This window comes from Engraulis encrasicolus, chromosome 14 (assembly GCF_034702125.1).
Source record: "Engraulis encrasicolus isolate BLACKSEA-1 chromosome 14, IST_EnEncr_1.0, whole genome shotgun sequence".
NCBI classification, from domain to species: Eukaryota; Metazoa; Chordata; class Actinopteri; order Clupeiformes; family Engraulidae; genus Engraulis; species Engraulis encrasicolus.
The window spans coordinates 21,727,112-21,747,643 of record NC_085870.1 but is presented as its reverse complement, the minus strand read 5'-3'; the positions used below and the strand labels follow the sequence as shown (position 1 = coordinate 21,747,643).

General features: G+C 45.0%; 1 protein-coding gene across 1 annotated transcript in view; it reads right to left on the bottom strand.

Moving 5' to 3' along the window:
• nav1b (neuron navigator 1b) overlaps positions 1-20,532 on the bottom strand; it is a 159,782-nt gene that overhangs the window by 118,905 nt on the left and 20,345 nt on the right. Inside the window, exons 2-3 of the mRNA XM_063215190.1 lie at positions 19,092-19,194; positions 742-1,143 (exon numbers count right to left, since the gene is read on the bottom strand). Coding sequence (XP_063071260.1) covers positions 742-1,143; positions 19,092-19,194 — 505 coding nt within the window. The remainder of the gene's footprint in view (positions 1-741; positions 1,144-19,091; positions 19,195-20,532) is intronic.

Genomic DNA, 20,532 nt, shown 5'->3' with positions numbered 1-20,532 from the left:
GAGGAATTTTATGAAGTCGTACTAGAAGTGCTCTTACAGATGTAAGTACACCACCAGTGGTGTGTTATTACAAAGTTGAATCCATGTTATATTATACTGTGTTGCAATTACTTTGTAAGAGTAGTCTGCCTACCTGTACTCTCCATACAACTCTTCAAATCTGCTGCCTGCACACATGGTAGTCGCGATCCGGGTCAGAGAGTTGCAACAGTGAGACACCTCTGAAAACACTGGCCAGTGAAAGACTGTGTGGTCCGATGATCGTCTCTGTGCCTCGGTTTGATTGACGAGACCTTTGTGATGAAGTGTGTAGCGTTTTTGAAGTTGTTTATAGCGGGGAAACATCAGAAAATAATAGGCCTGTAATTGGCCCCGCCGTGATGCATTGGCTGCGTTTTTCGCCAAAAAGCTTAAAATTAGCTAACTCCATAACGGCGCGGCATTGCCCAGAATGGCTCATCATTAGATACATTATGTGGCATGGGAAAGCGATGGTGAAACTTTCATTTTACGCCGGAACTATCCTTTAAGAGGCCCCCCCCTCCCATCAGGGCTGCTGACAGCTTTGGCTGGGCCCAGAATTAAGTCTCTCTCTGAAAGGGCCCTCCACCCAATACATTCAATGTAATGAGGAACCAATTCTGGGCCCCCCATTTCCCTGGGCCCGGGACAGATGACCCATTTGTCCCACCTTGTCGGCTTCCCTGCCCCCCCATTTACAAAGTATGTAATGGAACTCACCCATTGGCCAGGTTGTCATCGTCGTCATCCATGTCGTCGTGCAGGCTCTTGCTGAGCAGGTCGCTGTCGCTCAGGTATCCGGACTTCATGTCCCCGTCCAGGCTCTCCAGCAGCTCCAGCTGGGAGGATCGGCTGAGGCGGCTGGTGCAGCGAGAGGGCATGGTGTGGGACGTGTACTGGCTACGACCGCTGATGCTGCCTCCTCCTCCTCCTCCTATTCCACCTCCTCCACCTACGCCACCGACTCCCCCGCCGCCTGTCGAGGAGGGGGCGTCGCCGGCCTGCAGGCGCGGGCTGGACTGGCCGTGACGCCAGGAGAGCGGGGACGAGCGGTTGGACAGGCTGGAGAGGCTGCGGGCGTTGGTCTCGTCGCTGTCGTAGCACACGCTGCTCTCCATGCAGCTGGAGGGGGGCAGGAATAAAGATATGGTAAATGGACTGCATTTACGTATATAGCACCTTTCCACTCTTTGGAGCACTCAAAGCGATTTTACATTGTATGCCTCACATTCAACCATTCACACTCACATTCACACGCTAGTGGCAGTGGTTGCCACACAGAGTACCACTCTGCCAACAGGAGCAATTTGGGGTTTGGAGTAGCAAGGGAGGGGACGAACATGTGGGTGTGTGCTGGAAGAAGAAGAATATAAAACAATATTTGATCATATTTGCAAGACAGGGGAGAACAATGTGTGTGCGCAGGCTAGCTGTGGTAAAAAAAGACAGAGTGGAAGAGATGTAGTAGAAAAAGTCAAAGCACACAGACCCACTACTGCAAAGACAGAACGGGATGAGGAAGGATTGTGTGTGTGTGTGTGTGTGTGTGTGTGTGTGTGTGTGTGTGTGTGTGTGTGTGTGTGTGTGTGTGTGTGTGTGTGTGTGTGTGTGTGCGTGCACGCGCATGTGTGTGTTTGGGAGGCAAGGAGAAAAAGATGAGAGATGAGAGAAAGGAACAAATGAGCAAGAGTGTCATAGAGATATGACAGAGAGAAAGAGAGAGATGAAAAGAGCATGATAGAGACTAAAACCAAATGACATTTCACGTTACGAGCTTGTAAGCCTGGGCTTTGGAGGGAGTTGAAGGAATTGTGGAGCGTAAAGACATAGACATGAGAGACATAGTAACAAAAGTGCAAACGTGGGTGGAAGCAGGGCAGACCGGAACAAAAAGTCAGGCCGGGCATTTTCCGCCAAGACCAATCCACCAAGCATTGAGGGAGACAATGTAGCCCATGAAAACATTTGCAGTCCTCTATTATAAGCTACTTTGAACACAACAGCCACAATTACATTACATTGCATTTGGCAGACGCTTTATAACCAAAGCAACTTTCAAAAGAGGACATAATCAAGCCAACATCACAAGCAAATACAGAGTGCACAGCAAATATACAGAACAACAAGTGCAGTTGCAAAGAGGGGTTAGTTTTTTTTCCATGTTTTTTTTTTTAAAGAGTAGGCCTAAATAAAGAGTAACTAACGAGTAAACACACACAAACACATACACACACACACACACGCACACGCACACGCACACGCACACGCACACACTCACACGCACACACACACACACACACACACACACACACACACACACACACACACACAACACACACACACACACAAACTAAACTAGACATCATGTCTGGAGGCTGCCCTGGGTCTAGGCCAGCTTGAATATTTAAATGAATATTTAAATCTGACTGAGAGTTTCAGCTGTGGCAGCACGAGGACTGATACCACTACATTGACGGGGAGGAACAGGCCAAAAAACATCAACAGTCCACTGGGCAAATGCCCTGTGTGCCTTAGGGCCAATCCAGCCATGGGTGGAAGGAGAAGGAGTGAGTGGAGAGGGAGGCTACAGTATGTGAGACAGAAATACAGAGAAAGATGACAACAAATAAAGAACGGGAGATAAATAGATGAGAGGGAGAAGAGGGCAAATGGCATATGACCTTCCTTTGCCACAAAAAGTGACATAAGTGAAAACGTGGATGGAAGGAGAAGGAGTGAGTGGAGAGGGAGGCTACAGTGTGTGTGACGGAAATACAGAGAAAGATGACAACAAATAAAGAACAGGAGATAAATAGATGAGAAGGAGGAGAGGGCAAATGGCATATTATTTACTGTCACATTGTCACATGTCTGGCCTTCCTATGCCACAGCCCAGTGGAGCAGAGAGCATGGCGACCATAGCAAGCAACAGGGTAAAGGGAACACACACACACACAAAGACATACACACACACACACATGTACGCACATGCACACGCACGTCTCTCACACACGTACGCATGCACACACACACACACACACATACACACACACACACACACACACACACACACACACACACGGATGTACGCACATGCACACGCACGCACACACGCACGCACACACACACACACACACACACACACACACACACACACACACACACACACACACACACACGCGTCTCTCTCTCACACACACACACACTCACACACACACGCACACACACACACACACACACATGTACGCACATGCACGCACGAACACGCACACACACACATCTCACAAACGCGCGCGCACGCACACACACACACACACACACACACACACACACACACACACACACACACACACACACACACACACACACACACACACCTCTCGCACACGCTCACGCTCACTCACACTCACACACACACCATCTTGACTAGAGAGCCATGGAAACGGTTGAAGAACCTGTCACGGTGATGAGATGTGACATAATGTCTGCAGTGACCCACTTCTCATCACCGATGCCCCCGCTTCTCTTGCCATCCGCGGGCCATGGATGTAGTGCAACTAATACGGTCAAACTTAGCAACCTAAAGGAATTCGCATTCTCTATTTATGTAGGGCCTACTATGAAGTGTATTGCCATCTTGTTGTTGAAAAAACATTAGGGTGTGGTCATATTAGTTAAGAACTGCGTTGGGGGGGAAAGATGTATACATGCTGTCTCCAGTGATCTTAAAGCTGATAGCGTAGTCTAGTACAGTCCCACGACCCCTGCAACCCAGCAGTACAAAATGTTATGTTTTCTGCGGCCCTTCAAAAGTTGTGAGCACTGCTCAAGTTTGGGCCACGGTCCTATGGTTGAGAATCCCTGGGCTAGCACTTACGTCTCCAGCCCAAAATGAAATGAGAGACCTCATGGTGATGTCATGGTGACCTGTGTTAAAATATATGCTCTCTTCATTAATATTAAAGAAGAATAAAGACCCAGACAACTGTGACTCATACCGTCCTATATCATTACTAAATGCAGATGTAAAAATCCTAGCGAAGGCTCTTTCTCTTAGACTGGAATCTGTTCTCCCATCCATTATACATCCAGATCAAACAGGGTTCATAAAAAACAGGCATTCTTTTTTCAATATACGGCGTCTCTTTAATATTATTTATGATTCTAAAAATTCCCAAGGTCCTGAGGTAGTCGTCTCAATGGACGCGTCCAAGGCGTTCGACCGGGTCCAGTGGGATTATCTTTTTGTCTGTCTATCTAGATTTGGCATTGGCGAGAGCTTTCTTTCATGGGTGCGGCTCCTGTACACTTCCCCTCTGGCTTCAGTACGTACGAACGGCAACTCCTCTGACTGTTTCCCTCTCTATAGAGGTACTAGACAGGGCTGTCCTCTCTCCCCTCTCCTCTTTGCAGTGGCAATTGAGCCGCTAGCTATTGCACTCCGTAAACTTGAGACTTTTAAGGGAATAGTGCGTTATGGCATACAACAAAAAGTGTCATTATTTGCTGATGACCTTCTCTTGTATGTCTCTAATCCATTAGAGTCCATGCCACATATTCTTGAGACGTTAACACACTTTGGGCCCTTATCTGGATATAAACTTAATGTTGATAAGAGTGAAGTCTTCCCTGTTGGCAAAAAAACTACCCTGAGCATGTTAACACAGCTGCCCTTTAAAGTGGCAAAAGATGGGTTTAAATACTTGGGTGTGGCAATCTCCCCTGACTTCAACAACCTCCTTAAAACAAACTTTGAAACATTATTTTCACGTGTCAAAGACGGTCTCAACCGCTGGTCATTACTGCCTTTATCTCTAGCTGGTAGAATCAACTCAGTTAAAATGAATGTCCTCCCCAAATTTCTTTATCTCTTTCAGTGTATTCCCGAGTTGATTCCCAAATCATTCTTTCGCCGTCTGGATATGGCCATATCAGAGCTTATTTGGAACAAAAATGTTCGAAGGTTGTATAAAGCGGTCCTACAAAATCCTAAAAAATAATGGTGGTATGGCTTTACCTAATTTTCTATTTTACTATTGGGCTGCCAATCTGCACATAGTTAAGTACTGGATGCGGGCAGATCCTAAGGAATACCCTGTTTGGTGCCAGTTGGAGTCACATTCAAATACACCTGACACTCTCTACGCACTGATCACCTGTGCTCCCCTATTAATAAAGCACTTGTAATAAACTTGTCACATCCACATTGAATATATGGAGACAGTTTTGTAACAATTTGGGAGTAAAAACTACATCTCTGTTTATGCCACATAGCTGTAACCTCCTTCTATGGAACATGACAGTTTCAGGCTATGGCTCCGGAAGGGCTTAGCTACAGTAAAAGACTTATTCATGGATGGGGTATTTGCTACTTTTGACCAACTAGTTGAGAAATTTGAGCTTCCCCGCACACATTTTTTTATGTACTTACAAGTACGACACTTCTATAACAAAATATACACAGACTTTCCCAATTTGCCTCCCGATATCTCTGTCGACAAGATTTTTAGGATACCTCTCTTTCCCAAAGGGCTGATATCCATACTATATACAACTAGGCTATACTATCTCTTTGTTCCTCTTCTGATGAAACCCTACTCGAACTCTGGTCTTAAGACTTGGGAATGGATTTGACAATGGTCTGGGATTAGAAACTTGGCTGAGTTCACTCGTCTTCAGTGTGTGCTAGGCACGGGGTGATACAATGCAAACTCTTGCAACGTGTATATTGGACAAAGGCTAGGCTATCCCGCGTCTATCCTAACACTGATCCACTTTGTGACAGATGCCGTCAACACTGTGGCACTCTGGTACACATGTTTTGGACATGCCCCTCTTTACATACATTCTGGTGTTCCATATTCTCTTCTGTCTCAGATGTGCTGCAAATTGAATTAGACCCATGTCCCATACCAGCCTTGTTTGGAGTCCTCCCTGATACCATTAAGATATCTTCATCCAAATTAGACTTTGCTGCTTTTCTGTTTCTCATAGCTAGGAGGTTAATTTTGATTTACTGGAAATCTAAACATCCCCCCTCACACTCCCTTTGGATAAAATATGTCCTGTTCTTTTCAAAACTCGAAAAGATTAGACATTTGAAGAAAGGAGCTGTGTCTAAATTTTATAAAATCTGGGAGCCCTTTCTTACCCATGTTGAATCCTTAGACATGCCGCTGCCAGATCCACTATGATGATATGTCTTCCATTTTTATTGTAGACTTAAGACCATCCCCCCCCCACCCCCTTTCCGATCAGATGTCTCTCAGAACAGTTTTCCTGTTGATGAATACTTTGTGTGTATGTTTTTTGTTTTTGTTTTTGTTGCTGTTGTCATTGTTTGTTGCTTTTTAGTTGTTGTTGTGAGTCCTGGTTTACTTCTTCTGTTAGCACAGTGTAAGCTCAGACGGGTGGGTGGGTTGATGGGAGGGGGGTTGGGTGTCCTGTTGTTAAAGATATTTCATATGCTATTTTTGTTTATATATTTTTTCTTCTTTAAACCAGACTGTATTGTATTCCAACTGCATCTTCTGAATGTAATTAGAAAAGTCTTAAAATAAACCGTGGGAAAAAAAAATACGTATATGCTCTCTTTTCCTTGTTTTTGTCATCCAGCACCCTGACTGATTTGGACGTACGTGCTTCAAACACACACACAGGGCAGTCGGCCCTCTCAGATGACTTTGTCCTGGGCCCAGCCAATGCTGTCAGCGGCCCTGCATATAATATGCACTCAGGTGGCCAGATACTATATTCTATATTGTGTAGCCTCAGAGAGAAATAAAAAAAATCTTACTGTGGCACCACAGGCCAGTTCATCCAGAAGGCCTTGAGACTGCAGCAGAGCAGACAACCTGCAATTAGGTCAGGAGTTTCAAAAGCTCCATCTCTTATTTTCTGGAGCACAAGTTAGTGCTGGACTGGGGGAGAAATAGGGCCCGGGCACTTTTGTATTAAAGGGGCCTCTCATAATTAGCGGTGTAAAACTGACTCACTATTTTTTTTTTTTCATTTCGGAAAGTAGGGGCCCACGAGGGTATGGGGCCCAACGGGAAATGCCTGCTATGCCAGATGGCCAGTCCAGCCCTGGTGGAGCACAAGTGCAGTGTGCAGACCAATCTCTTTCCACCTCTCCCATCTCTTTTCTAGAGATGCACCGGATCCTGATGTTTAGGATCCTGCCGGATACCGGATCCACAGCTTTAGATCCTGCCGGAACCAGATACCGGATCCTACAAAAGGGTTGAAACACATATCCTACTCGCACACGTGGGCCCTTTTTATTACGTTGGCTCAAACTATTTTTTAGACTCATTGGCTTACTGCCACACTGCCTGCAACAACCGCTTCCAAAGGGCTTTCACTCCATGCAGCGATTGGGGTTGTGAAAGACTGACTGAAACGCATAGGCTACATAAAAACTAGAGATGCACCAGAGCCTGATTTTTAGGATCCTACCGGATACCGGATCCACTTCTTAAGATCCTGCCAGACCCGGACCCTGTGAAAAACCCTATTATCCTGCCGGATCCGGAACTGGATCTTGGAGCCGGTGCATCTCTACTTTTCATTCACTTACAGTAAAGCAACACTAACTACACCATTTGTGGAAATATGCTGATTGTGCACCTCCCTTTTACTCATTTCTACAAACCATCCCTTCTGTCATTCTCAGAGGCTGATTGTTACCTTTAGTTCCCCGCTAGCATGAAGTGTATAATTGACCTGCATTAGACCAGATAGGGGCTAGGTGGTGCCAGTCCCATTAGCAGACCCATGCCAGCTACAAGTAATATCGGAAGACACAGAGATCGGCTATGATGAACATGAGAAGGGTACAACTTCACAATTTAACTTGAGGGGAGTTGGGAAGCATATTTCCACAAATTGTGGATTGCTGCTTTGATGTACAATGAAAATGCCTCTTCCTCAGTCTTTGTTTTAATTTCTGTGGGGTAGCCATGGCCTAGGGCCTAGGGCAGTGTTTCTCAAACTTTTTCAGACCGAGGACCACTTTGTCCCCCCAAAAATGTTTTAGGCACACCTGTCAACTAAATTGACAGTTGAGGGGTGCTTATTTGACACTGCTAATTTTGATGCAGATCACTCACTTTTTTATTCACATTACAAGCCTGCCTTATTGTGGTGAAAATAATACTTCGCCTATGTTTAGCTTTGTAATTACATTGCAAATATAGCCTACTGCTATCTCGTCTTGGAAAAGTAGAAATCCCCTCGCGGACCACCTGAGCTCTGTGGCGGACCACCAATGGTCCCGGGACCACACTTTGAGAATCACTGGCCTAGCGGTTAGGGAGGTGGTGTTAAGATCAGAGGGCTGCAGGTTCAGATCCCACCCTTACCTTTCCTTACAGCTCCTTCAGCCATGGCCGAGGAGCCCTTGAGCAAGGCACCTAACCCCACACTGCTCCAGGGACTGTACGCAATACCCTGTAAAATACCGGTGAGTCGCTTTGGATAAAAGCATCAGCTAAATATAATGTAATGAAATTTCTTTCTGTAATTTCTTTACTCCTCTACCTCTGCTTCTTGTCATTCTCTGCTCACCACCTTTGTCTCAGGTGCTTTCTACCTTCTCCTCTCTCCCTCCATCTCTCTGCTTCTCTCTATAAGGCCGACCTTCTGCTGAGTCTAAGGGTTGTTCTCTGCTCACCACCTTTGTCTCAGTCGCTTTTTGTCTTCTTGACTCTCTTTCTTTCTTTCTCTCTCCCTGCATCTCTCTGCTTCTCTCTATAGGGACGACCTTCTGCTGAGTCTAAGGGTTGCATAAGTTGATGCACAGCAGGGGACAGGGCTGCTGCTGCACACAGGCATTGACGTAACTACTATTGAGGACAAAGAGGTCATGTCCTCAGTATTTTTTTCAGTAATGTAAAATGTATGATGAAAACCTTTATATGATCAACAATGATAAATTCACTCTATATACCCCACCCCACTTTATCCTCAAGGCAGTGACTAATGAAAACAAACTTAAGAGTGACTGAAGTGTTTGAAGCATTTTACATGTACAGATTGCAGTACAGCACGCAGTATTTGAAAATGTCTGGTTACGGCCATGCACACAGGAGTTTACGGCAGTGAATAATTCAGTGGTTCCGAGCACACAACCCAGCCTACCGCTCTCTCTCTCTCTCTCTCTCTCTCTCTCTCTCTCTCTCTCTCTCTCTCTCTCTCTCTCTCTCTCGCTCTCTCTCTTGCTCTCTCTCTCTATCTCTCGCTCTATCTCTCTCTCTCACTCTCTCTTTGCTATTTTTACCAAGGAGGCTGCAACCAGACATTATAATCCAAAACCTTGATACACAAACACACACGCACACGCACAGACACAGACACAGACACAGACACAGACACAGACACAGACACAGACACACACACACACACACACACACACACACACACACACACACACACACACACACACACAAAATCCAAAGCCCAGTCAGTCTGATTGTAGCCGTGCCGCCCGCCAAATGGGTTATTGATAGGCCGCTAAGTGGCCCCAAATCTGCAGACATGCTGTTTCAACCACACAGGAAATGCTACCAAATGACGCAAGGAGAGGCAGTATCACTGCAATATTTTATTCTTTTTGTGGTCTTTTTTTCTTTATTTACGATAGCGCAGTGAAGATGGTGACAGGAAACAAGCGGGGAGGGAGAGATGGGGAAGGGCTGGCAAAGGACCCGGGCCGGGAATCAAACCCGGGTCGGCAGCATAGTACCTGTAGAAGAGTGCACTGTTAGGCCACGGTAGAGCCGCAATATTTTATTCATACATAAATATCTTTCTCTCTCCAAATGTGGCAGACTACGTACAGGGTAGGACTGGTGAATACCACATGCAACCCTCTATGCATTAATCAGCAGTGGTTAGAACGGCAATGGGATTTACGAGCCAACAGAGTACTGTAGGACAATGTGTGTGTCTGTCTAAAGAGTGAATGAGTGTGTGGGGGCGTATGCCTGCCTATAAGCGTCTCTACAGTACGCATGCCTGACATAGTGTACAGTACATTTGTGTGTGTGTGTGTGTGTGTGTGTGTGTGTGTGTGTGTGTGTGTGTGTGTGTGTGTGTGTGTGTGTGTGTGTGTGTGTGTGTGTGTGTGTGTGTGTGTGTGTGTGTGTGTGTGAGAGAGAGAGAGAGACAGAGGGAGGGGGTGAAATAGAAAGAGTAGCCTATGTATGTGCGTGCATGAGTAATTTTTCCACATTCATATGGAAATATGCAGGCTAAAGGTGAGATGATGGCATGAATGGTTAATCTGCATCATACAAAAGAATGCACATTCAAACACAATACAAAACACACACATACACATACACATACACACGCACGCACACACGTAGGTTGCACACGCACTCACTCACCCACACAAATACACACGCAAACACGCACACAAGCACGCCCGCACGAACACACACACACTCTCTCTCTCACACACACACACACACACACACACACACACACACACACACACACACACACACACACACACACACACACACACACACACACACACACACAAACACAGACACACACACACAAACACACACACACACACACACACACACACACACAAACACAGACACACACACACACACACACACACACACACACACACACACACACACACACACACACACACACACACACACACACACACACACACACACACACACACACACACACACACATGTTGAAGAGAGACTCCTAACCCACTTCTTTAAAGCATTCTGGGCAGGCCATACTGTAACACACACAACTGCCCAACAAACAACCTGAAGGCCAAGCTCTGGTCTGAGGTCTAGACACCAGACAGAGCACAGACATGGCCTCAAACATAATCAACAGTCTCGTGCGAGGTCGGATCACTGCACCGCCCTACCGGGTTCAGGCCCAGGGGCCCAGGAGTCAAGGGGGCCCTGAAACCCCAAGCTCTGCATTACAAAAAACACCTCTTTTTTCTGGTCTATATTTACGTTTGTCCTCAGATTGAGTTAAAATTGCACTTTTAACTATTGCATTGTCGGATTTTTCCTCTAACCCCAAACAGCAAAGACCCTGACATCTTTGTTAACCTCCAAATCTTTGTGAACCTCGTTACTCCATGGGCTGCTTTTTCGTTGTCTGGCCCAGGGGACAAAGAAGTCATATTCCATCCCTGCTGCGGGAGCGCTTAGTACTGACTAAACAACAGAGCATGTCCTCATATTCAACAAACAGGCAACACACTAAGATTACCTGGAGGAAGAAGGATTTCTGAGCGCTCTTGTTCTCCAACTCTGTAGACTCCAAATTGTAGGTGCTCTTGAAGTTGGAAGACTAAAGTCTTTTCATTTAGAACGTGCTGGCCCTAGTGCCACCACACACTAAGATTACCCTTCAAATCCACCAACTCACTGAGCACAGCAATCTTAAAGGATAACTTCAGCCATTTTCAATATGCTGTTGTATTGTTCATGCTAACCTTGACTTGCCAGTACCAGGTGATGCTGCATTTTTCAACTCAGCCCTTTCCAAGATCTGAGCTATTCTAAAGGGGGCAGATTTTATTTACATTAAAAACGTTCTTAACATAGGCATACTCCAAATATTATCCCAAAATGTATCCCTGCTTGCTAGTTGTTTACTGATGTTGCATAACCTTTTGGATGTTATTGGGAATTAATCAATATGTTTTTTTGAAATGTAAACAAACACCTGCCACCATTATAATGACCAGGATCTCGGAATAAGCTGAAGAACAAAAAAAATCTCAGGCACTGCCAAGTCCAGGGTAGTGTGAGCATTACAAATGCATGTCGAAATCGGCAGAAGTTACCCTTTAATTCCAGACAAATAACATGGCAGCTATCGAAGCCAAATGCCTGCGATGCAACTGTCTGGGGGCCTATGGCCTACTGAAGAAGATTACAGTATGTACAGTATGTCATCCGGTTGATATGGTGATATTATTATCCACTTGAGCTCCAGGGAGCCCAGGATTGGTCTCACTCTCTTAGGTCACTTCCTGTTTGAATCGAGAAGTCACTACTAAAGCAGAATCCTAAATGTCACAAGCTAATCATTGATCAGTCTACCCCCAACACTTTGCAGTGAAGGTAGCCAAGTGAGCCAGTGAAGGTAAAAAATGTATAAGCTGTTTATTCTTTTTTAACGAGATAAGATTTTCCAATGATGATAAGTGCATGTCTGTGATAGGCTACCAACACTGGTCTCCCTCCTAAGTGTTAGATGTGGTATCATCATCTTGACCAAAGTGTTCTCTATAACATCTGTATCTAATTGTAAATTACAAGGTACATTGAGATTTTTTGGTAGGATGTGCTGTAATTGTTAGTGCAGTGTCCGCAAATGACAATGTTATAAAAGTAGCATCCAACTCTTAAAAAAATAACACACACACATGCACATGCACATAAACGCACGGATGCACGGACGCACGGACGCACGCACGCACACACACACACACACACACACACACAAAGTCTGCAGAACTACAATGACTGCCATCAAAGCCCACTTTGTATGCAATTAGAGTACCAGTCAGAGACGAATTCCTGTAATTGCACGTTTTCTCTCACTTATATATAATTTGTACGAGACTGCACCGACTGATAAACGTCTCCACTGAATCACTGGTTTGTCAGTAAGCTACTTCCCCTCACACACTCCCTTGCCAAGACAGCATTGCCAAGTGCACTGAGTATAAATAGAGTAGCGCACCGCCTCACACACACGCCTTCTTCTCCTCCTGCACCAAAGACTAACGACTAGATACTCTTCTCTTCACTGGCCACTAATCAGCCAAGTACACATTCAGGCTACAGACACATTAGCACACTGACGGTTCTCCCAAAGAATGTGCCCTCCTCATACGTACTTTAATACATTAGATTATGTGTCATTTACGGTACTGCATTCTTAAATTCAGGCAGACCTAAAGTGAGTTAAGCATTCAGACAGGCTAGTCCCCCTGGAGCAAGGCACTGTAGGAATTATTCATATCCTTCATCATCATCATCATCATCATCATCATCATCATCATCATTATCTTGCCGCATCTCGTTCATTAAGACTGAATATAGTTTCGGTGCTGATGGTGTTTTGTTACGTAAATGTGTGTGTGTGGTGTGGAATGAAAGCAGCAGCGAGAGTGAATGTGCTGATCTTTACTCCAGGTGGCTGGAGTACCATACAGACCGTAGCCAGCCTGGACATCCTTTTAGTGATGCATTAGCCAGAGGCTGCAGACTGCCAGCCGGACTCTACTTTGGGATGCCCCTCTGGGACCTAAGGACTGCCAGATGCGAACCAGCTCTGGGCCGGCTCTTGTCTGCAGCTCTGCAGACATTTTTGGAAGATATTTATTTGTGTAATACATTTTGGATTTAGCTATTGTTGTTAATTATTATTATTATTATTATTATTATTATCAATCACCTCAATATTTATGCACAAATTAATTAAATAAGTTCTTACATTTGCCAAAGGTCATTGCTTGAAGAGCTAAAACTCTTACTATGTCCTACCCTACATAAAAGACAATGAAATTATTGTAGGCCTATGTGAACAGATGTAGAAAAAATTGCACAGTAGGAAGTAGCGTCATAAATCAATGCAATGTGGACAAAATATCATGTTGTTTTCAGTAGACTGCATTTTGTCTCATTTGAACATGCCCTTCTTACATGCTTTGTATAAATAAAAGGTAATATCTGTTAAAAAATTGAAGGCTGTTCGGACTACAGTAGTCATGTTTGCTTACAAAAATTGCAGTATCTGCAATGCTCCATGGAAACTGTTGCCCTTCTACCATTCTTACAGTTCTCTCTCCATCTGCACTGCAACCTTAGTCCTGGGCAATCGTGTTCTATGCCAGTGGTTGCCAAACTTTTTGAGCGGGGGCCAACTTTTGGACTTCAGAATACTGTATTGTATACTACATACTACCATAATTTGTCACTAACCAAATTATGGAATTACTGCATGTTAGCTGTTAGCTGTTAACCTGTGGATTTTTCATTTATACAATGTCCCTTTTAGTCACAACACCTCTTCACTTCTTCTGTGACCCCCCAAGTGGCCGAACCCCAGTTTGGGAACCATTATCCTCCCTTAAGTAATTAGTATTGTCAAATCACTTTGGATACATGTGCCTTGTAGCAGAATGGCAATAACAGTGCAGGAGTGTGGAGGGGGCTGTTTCTGAGACAGGACATTTTCAACAGCTGTGCTGCCACGTGTGTGTACGTACGTACAGTACATACAGCCTGTACCCATTTTTGGAGGGCGTAGGTTAGGGTGTGAGGCTCGAGGGTTAGTTCTGTGGCAGGCAACTCCATTAAAATGAATTAGGAACTTGTTGCCGTAGAGGAGGAAGAGCATTTGATTTATGTCTCGAGCCACGACACCACACCACACCACACCACACCACACCAAGTGCTTTACCATGCAGCTCAGGAATCTGGACACTTAAGCTACAGACATCTTCATCTTTGGAAAAGCTGCCCTCAGCGCTATGCTATATGGAAAACAGGTTGTCGGAGTTAGAACGATGGAAAACAATCTCTCTCTCTTTCTCATCATCATCATCTCTCTCTCTCTCTCTCTCTCTCTCTCTCTCTCTCTCTCTCTCTCTCTCTCTCTCTCTCTCTCTCTCTCTCTCTCTCTCTCTCTCTCTCTCTCTCCCTTCCTCCAGAGTTGACAGCGTTTCTAGGGACTTCTGACATGGTCTGTGAGGAACATCAAAGGGAGGGATGCAACAGTACGTAGCCACACTCAGCATGGGCAAAGCAGCTGGATTGGGATGAAAAATCAGGCCGGCCATTTTTAGCCAAGACCGGTCCACCAGGCATTGAGAGAGACAATGAAGCCTTTGACAAAATCCGATAGTCATCTATTATGAGCTATTTTGACCCTATTGTGACTTATTAATATCTGCTATCTAAAAGAGGCTTAATGTAGCGGCATGAGTGATGACTGATATCATTGAGGGGAGAGCCAGGCCAAAATAAATCATAAACAGAAAAAAAGGACGAAGAGCTTGCTGGTCGAAACGTTGTGCCATTTTTTTCACATTAAGTCACGACAAGGGAGCTTTTACGGTGTGCGAATACAGTATTTCCCCTTTTTTCCATTTGCGTTTTTTGATTCTGCACCAGCAGCAATTTGTGTTTTTGGGGTGTGCACGCACTTTTTGATCAAAATCATAAACAGCCCACCAGGCAAATGCCCTGCATGCTATATGGCCAATCCAGCCATGATGGTCATTCATGATGGCATGTGGGGAAGGATCAGAGGGAATAGAAGCGGAGGAAGAGACAAACTGCAGATGCCACGGATGTAAATGCAGACTAGCGGTATTGTATGCACGCCCTCAAGTGCTCATAAACACACACTGGGATATTCTGCACACGAATGTGCCAGCTTTCAAAGGAGGCTCTTTGTCTCTGTATGAAATGTGGGCATCCGCATAGAGATTAACCCCTTAGCACAGAGCGTCTGTTATAACCTTATTGTCACCAAAATGGTAATGACCAGGTCTTAATTGGTTACTTAAGACACTGCATTGTTAACCCCTTAGCACAGCACCTATGTTAAAATCTGTCACTGTCACCAAAATTGTAATGTGAAGTCTTAATCTGTTACTTAAGGCTCTCGGCACTGTCATACCAATGTTGTTATGATGTAGTTGAGTATTTTCAGCAAATAGTAAATAGGCCCGCCGGCGACCCAGTGGTGTAGTCTACGTAGAACGCGGGTATACGGAGTATACCCACTTCTAAATTTCAGGGGTTTCAGTATACCCACTTAAAATTGATTGATCCATTATTTTGAATAGCACAAATATATACAGTATACCCACTTCAAAAAATGCTCAAATATACAGTATACCCACCATAAAAAAGTAGACTACACCACTGCGGTGACCCCATCTGCAGCAAGAGGCTACAGCAGTGTTGTTATGATGTAGTTGAGTGTTCTCAGCAAAGAGTGAATAGACCCGTCGACGGGCCCATCTGCAGTTAAAGACTACAGCTACACCCTTCGCTGGTCACAGACCTAATTATATTTTTACCTCGATTTCGATACGATGGAACATCCAGACCGGTCTACATAGTTAGAAGTAATCATCAGTTGCTGTAGTGTTCAGTCATGGCAAGAGTAAAGGGGGATTCATACTTGGCGTGACTGGCGCTAGCCTCCTTCATACTTCACTCGCGACCTCACTCGCGCCGTCACGTGACCCAAAATGACGTCACACGCCGTGGCGCGAGCTGCCGTGGCGCGAGCTGCCGTGGCGCGACGTCGTGCACCCCACATTTTTTGTAACTTGTCGTGCGCCACCAGCGACCATGTAGGTAGGCAGACAAAGCAGGAGTTGCGAAGAGAGGCTACAACTACTGTAGGCTACTACAGAATGGATCCTGCATCATTTTGAGGATAATAAAATGTCCTAGAGAGTTATTTTATCTTCTCTCTTAAATGTTGTTCAGTGAAACAATTGTTTACTTTGTTCAGAAGCACGTTGTGTTCGGCGATCTATTTATAAATTCTGCCGCCAGAACAATGCTCTCACATGGTCTTGGAATGATCTGGCAATGTAGGCTACAACAAAAAATATATGTTTCAATGTGGTAAGTCACAAGTCAGACGTTCAGTAGCCCTACAGCAGCCGTGTTTGGCTTTCTATTTTATACATCCGTAGAACTCACGCTGCGAGTTGCGAAAGATACTGCCGTTTCTCTCATGAACAGCAGAGGGCACTTCCGACAATGCGAGCGAAAGGCGCTTTTGAAGTATGAATAGTCTGGCGCAAGTGATGACGTCATTAATGGTTCTCGCGCCAAACGCGCCAAAGTGCGCACGTGAAGTATGCAGAGCCCTTAAGAGTGAATCTTAACGATTCTTTCAGCTGACGGAAACAACATAGCAAACATGTTTGACATTATTGGGGCAAGTGTGTTTCACACAGCATAAGTTGATGTAGTTATGTCTATTGAAGTTATAGGTTTGTGCTTACAACCAACTCAAAATTGTATCACATTCTGTCTATAGTATATGTGGCGCATCGTCACATGCACCGTCACAAAGTAGAGTAGAGTATCATTTATTGATCCCAGGGGGAAATTATGGTGTCTAGTACCATACATACCGGTACATACATAAATTAATAATATATAATAGTATAACAAGTGTGGAAATCCTTGGGACTTTCATGCTTTCTCTCTGCTTACCTGTATCTGATGTGTGTTATGGCCTATTACATGTGCTTGTGTTGATGTGTTTTTGTGTTTACGTGTGTGTACATGTGTGCATGGTCTGCTCGACTGCCTATTTCTGAGTGCCTGTGTTGTGTTGTGTTACTGCTCTCATGCGTGTGTATGTGTGTGTGTGTGTGTGTGTGTGTGTGTATGTGTATGTGTATGTGTGTGTGTGTGTGTGTGTGTGTGTGTGTGTGTGTGTGTGTGTGTGTGTGTGTGTGTGTGTGTGTGTGTGTGTGTGTGTGTGTGTGTTTGCACGCGCGTCTGTGTGCATGTGTGCATGCATGCATGCGTGTGCATGTGTGTGTGCTCTCCTGATATTGTTCAAGGCCCTGGGGGTATATGAGAGGACTGGGACAGGCGTAATGAATAGACGCCATAAAGTAGAAATGTTGTTGTTGCCGTAAAAGTGTAAAAGTGGGGGTCCAGGTGTTCAGACAGCTGAGCGGGCCGCCTTCGCCTTGCCAGCACACTCACACAGCAGGGGGCTCCTGTGTTTATATATGGAGAGTATTTGTGCACATGTGTATGTGTTTACTTTTATGTATAGGTCTACTCTTGTGTTTATATGTCTGCAAACACATGGTTAAAAGCTGTGTGCGTGTGTGTGTGTGCGTGTGTGTGTGCGTGCGTGTGTGTGCAGGCGTGCGTGCATTGGTGCGTGCGTACATGTGTGTGTTTTCTTAGTTGTCCATTGTACACACTAGTGTGCATGGGTATTCAAACCAAGAGTTCATGGTACTTCTGCACATTCATATTTGTGTGTGTTTTTTTTTAAGACAAATGACCACATCAAGCCTATAAGTATACAGTATTCTGTACATGTTGGTGTACAGCACTCCTGCACTGACCTGTGCGATGACCTTTCGTGCTGGGATTGCCTTCAGGGGTTAGTTTGTCTTTACTCATTGATTGCAGTGTTTGCACCGAGTGAGGTCAATGTGTCGGTCGTAGTCATTGATTTGTGAATTTACACTGAGTGCGACACTAATCGTACAGTAATGTGTCTCTGGTCATTGATCTACAGTATGTTTATTCTGAGTTTGTCACTTTTTCCTGTATCTCTGTGGCCAACCTATGTATACACAATTTACCTCTATGTATTCACAATTCACACAGAGAGACACTATAGTAAATAGCAGGGTTATAGTCAAGTCCACTTTTGTAGAGTCCAGGACAAGTGCAAGAACAGAATAGTCAAGTCCGAGACATTTTGATCAGCTGCCCAAAAATATTTGGCTTTTTTGAAACGGACGGGAAAGTATCATTTGCACGAAATAGAGTGGACTCGGCAAGAATTGGCAAGGACATGCATTGGTTCAAGTCTCCCATAGCAATGAATGGGAATTGGCGATTTAGTTTGCGGTTTCTGGGTCTAGTCCCATCCCCCGCCGTTGCTTCACTTCAGAATAGAACCCACAGCATTCCTCCCCTCTATTCACAGTATCAATGGTTTGTATGTATGGTACAGTAATTGAGAGACGTCATTTGCTTGTAGTCAGGGATTTATGTAGCCAGGCCATGCCCTCCTAGTGACACCTTCTGCGTTGCTTCTAGTCAGACCAAGAGCAATGCAAATATCGTTTCTGATCTCCCGAAAAATCGGAACTCCAGCCAATTTTTCTGACACCAGTCAACCAGTAGCAAACAGCAGGTCAACCATTCCGTTTGGGAAACATTAATTGTTATGCTCTTGGTCAGACCAAGTCTCGAAAAAATGTGTAAGTCGATGATAATCAGGCTAGGATTTATGACCCAGGGCTTCTCTTCTCTTCTCACCTGTGGCTGAGTTGGGTTCCCCGTAGACTGGACATGGTGTCCTCCAGGTTCTGTCTGAGATCCAGAACATTCTGGACAGTCCTCTTCCTCTGAGACTCTGGGTCTGTGGAGAGAGGAGACCAGGATGCAGGTCAGACTCCAACACATTATGTTTGCAGATGTGCATACCACACACATGCACATGCTCAAGCATGGATGCATGTGAGTGCTGCACACATATGTGGGCTCACAACACACTCATTCTGGCCTATACGTACGCACGCACGCATGCACTCACGCATGCACGCATGCACAAAAACACACACACGCACGCACGCACAAACGCGCACACACACCAGGCATTTCATACCAGTGGTCTCAGCTTTTGGTTTCACCTGATAGACATGTGGCATTCATTCTTCCAGCTGCTTTGGAGTAAACATGGGGCCCCACACATTTAAACAAAACAATTAACTTAAGCCACCTGGATGGCATGTCTGTGTTTCTGCGTAGCATTTCTCTACGGTTTGAAGAGCAGCATATTGAAATTACAAATTCATCCTAAGCAGCATTTGCACAGTCAATGTATCCCTGAGTTCTTGTTGCAAAAGTGGCCTCTAATTCCTTGACCAGGGCTGGACTCTATATATATATATTTATTTTTTTTCACATTTCTGAAAATTGGGGCCCACCAGGCTGCAGGGCCCACCGGTGAGTCAGTTCTACACCACTAATTATGAGGGGGCCCTTTAAGCCAAAAGAGCCCGGGCCCAATTTCTCCTCCAGTCCAGCCCTGCCCTTGACCCTGTATAGATACAAAACTCACCAAACCTCATAAAAGCCACTCAAAAGCACAAACCACTTCAAGCTCCACATCTCTGCCTATTGAAGAGTTTTAGTCATACTGCATATTCACTTCAGAGACATTTTTGAAGTCATGGCTTGTTGAGTCAGAGGTCATTGGATACTACATTAAAGCTTTTACATTTTCTTCCATGACAGGCGCGGAGTGGCCATCGGGAGATCGGGGACTTGTCCCGGTGGGCCGCGGCCGCGAAATATTTCACAACGGCCGTATTATGTTCTCAGCCGGCCCCAAAGTGTTCGGCCGCACTGTATTCTCAAATAGTCCAGCGTTGAAACTAATGCGAACTAGCTACAAATCAAGTCTTGATCAATTAGTGATTGACTCAACAGTATATATACCGCTTACCCGACCGCAATACCTCAGTGACGGTGTCAAACAGTAAATTGGCCACACCCCTTCTCTACTGATAATGTTCATACACCGTAGATCGCGGAAGTTTACTAGATCTTAGTAACATAGTTTCGTTTTCAGTATTTCAAGAACCTGTGATATTTAGATTGGTTACCAAGGAACGGAAATATTAGTCAGTTGTGATTTATTTTCCGATTTCCACATGACTGTTACAGTTTACAGTCTGCCACTCCAGATTCTCTT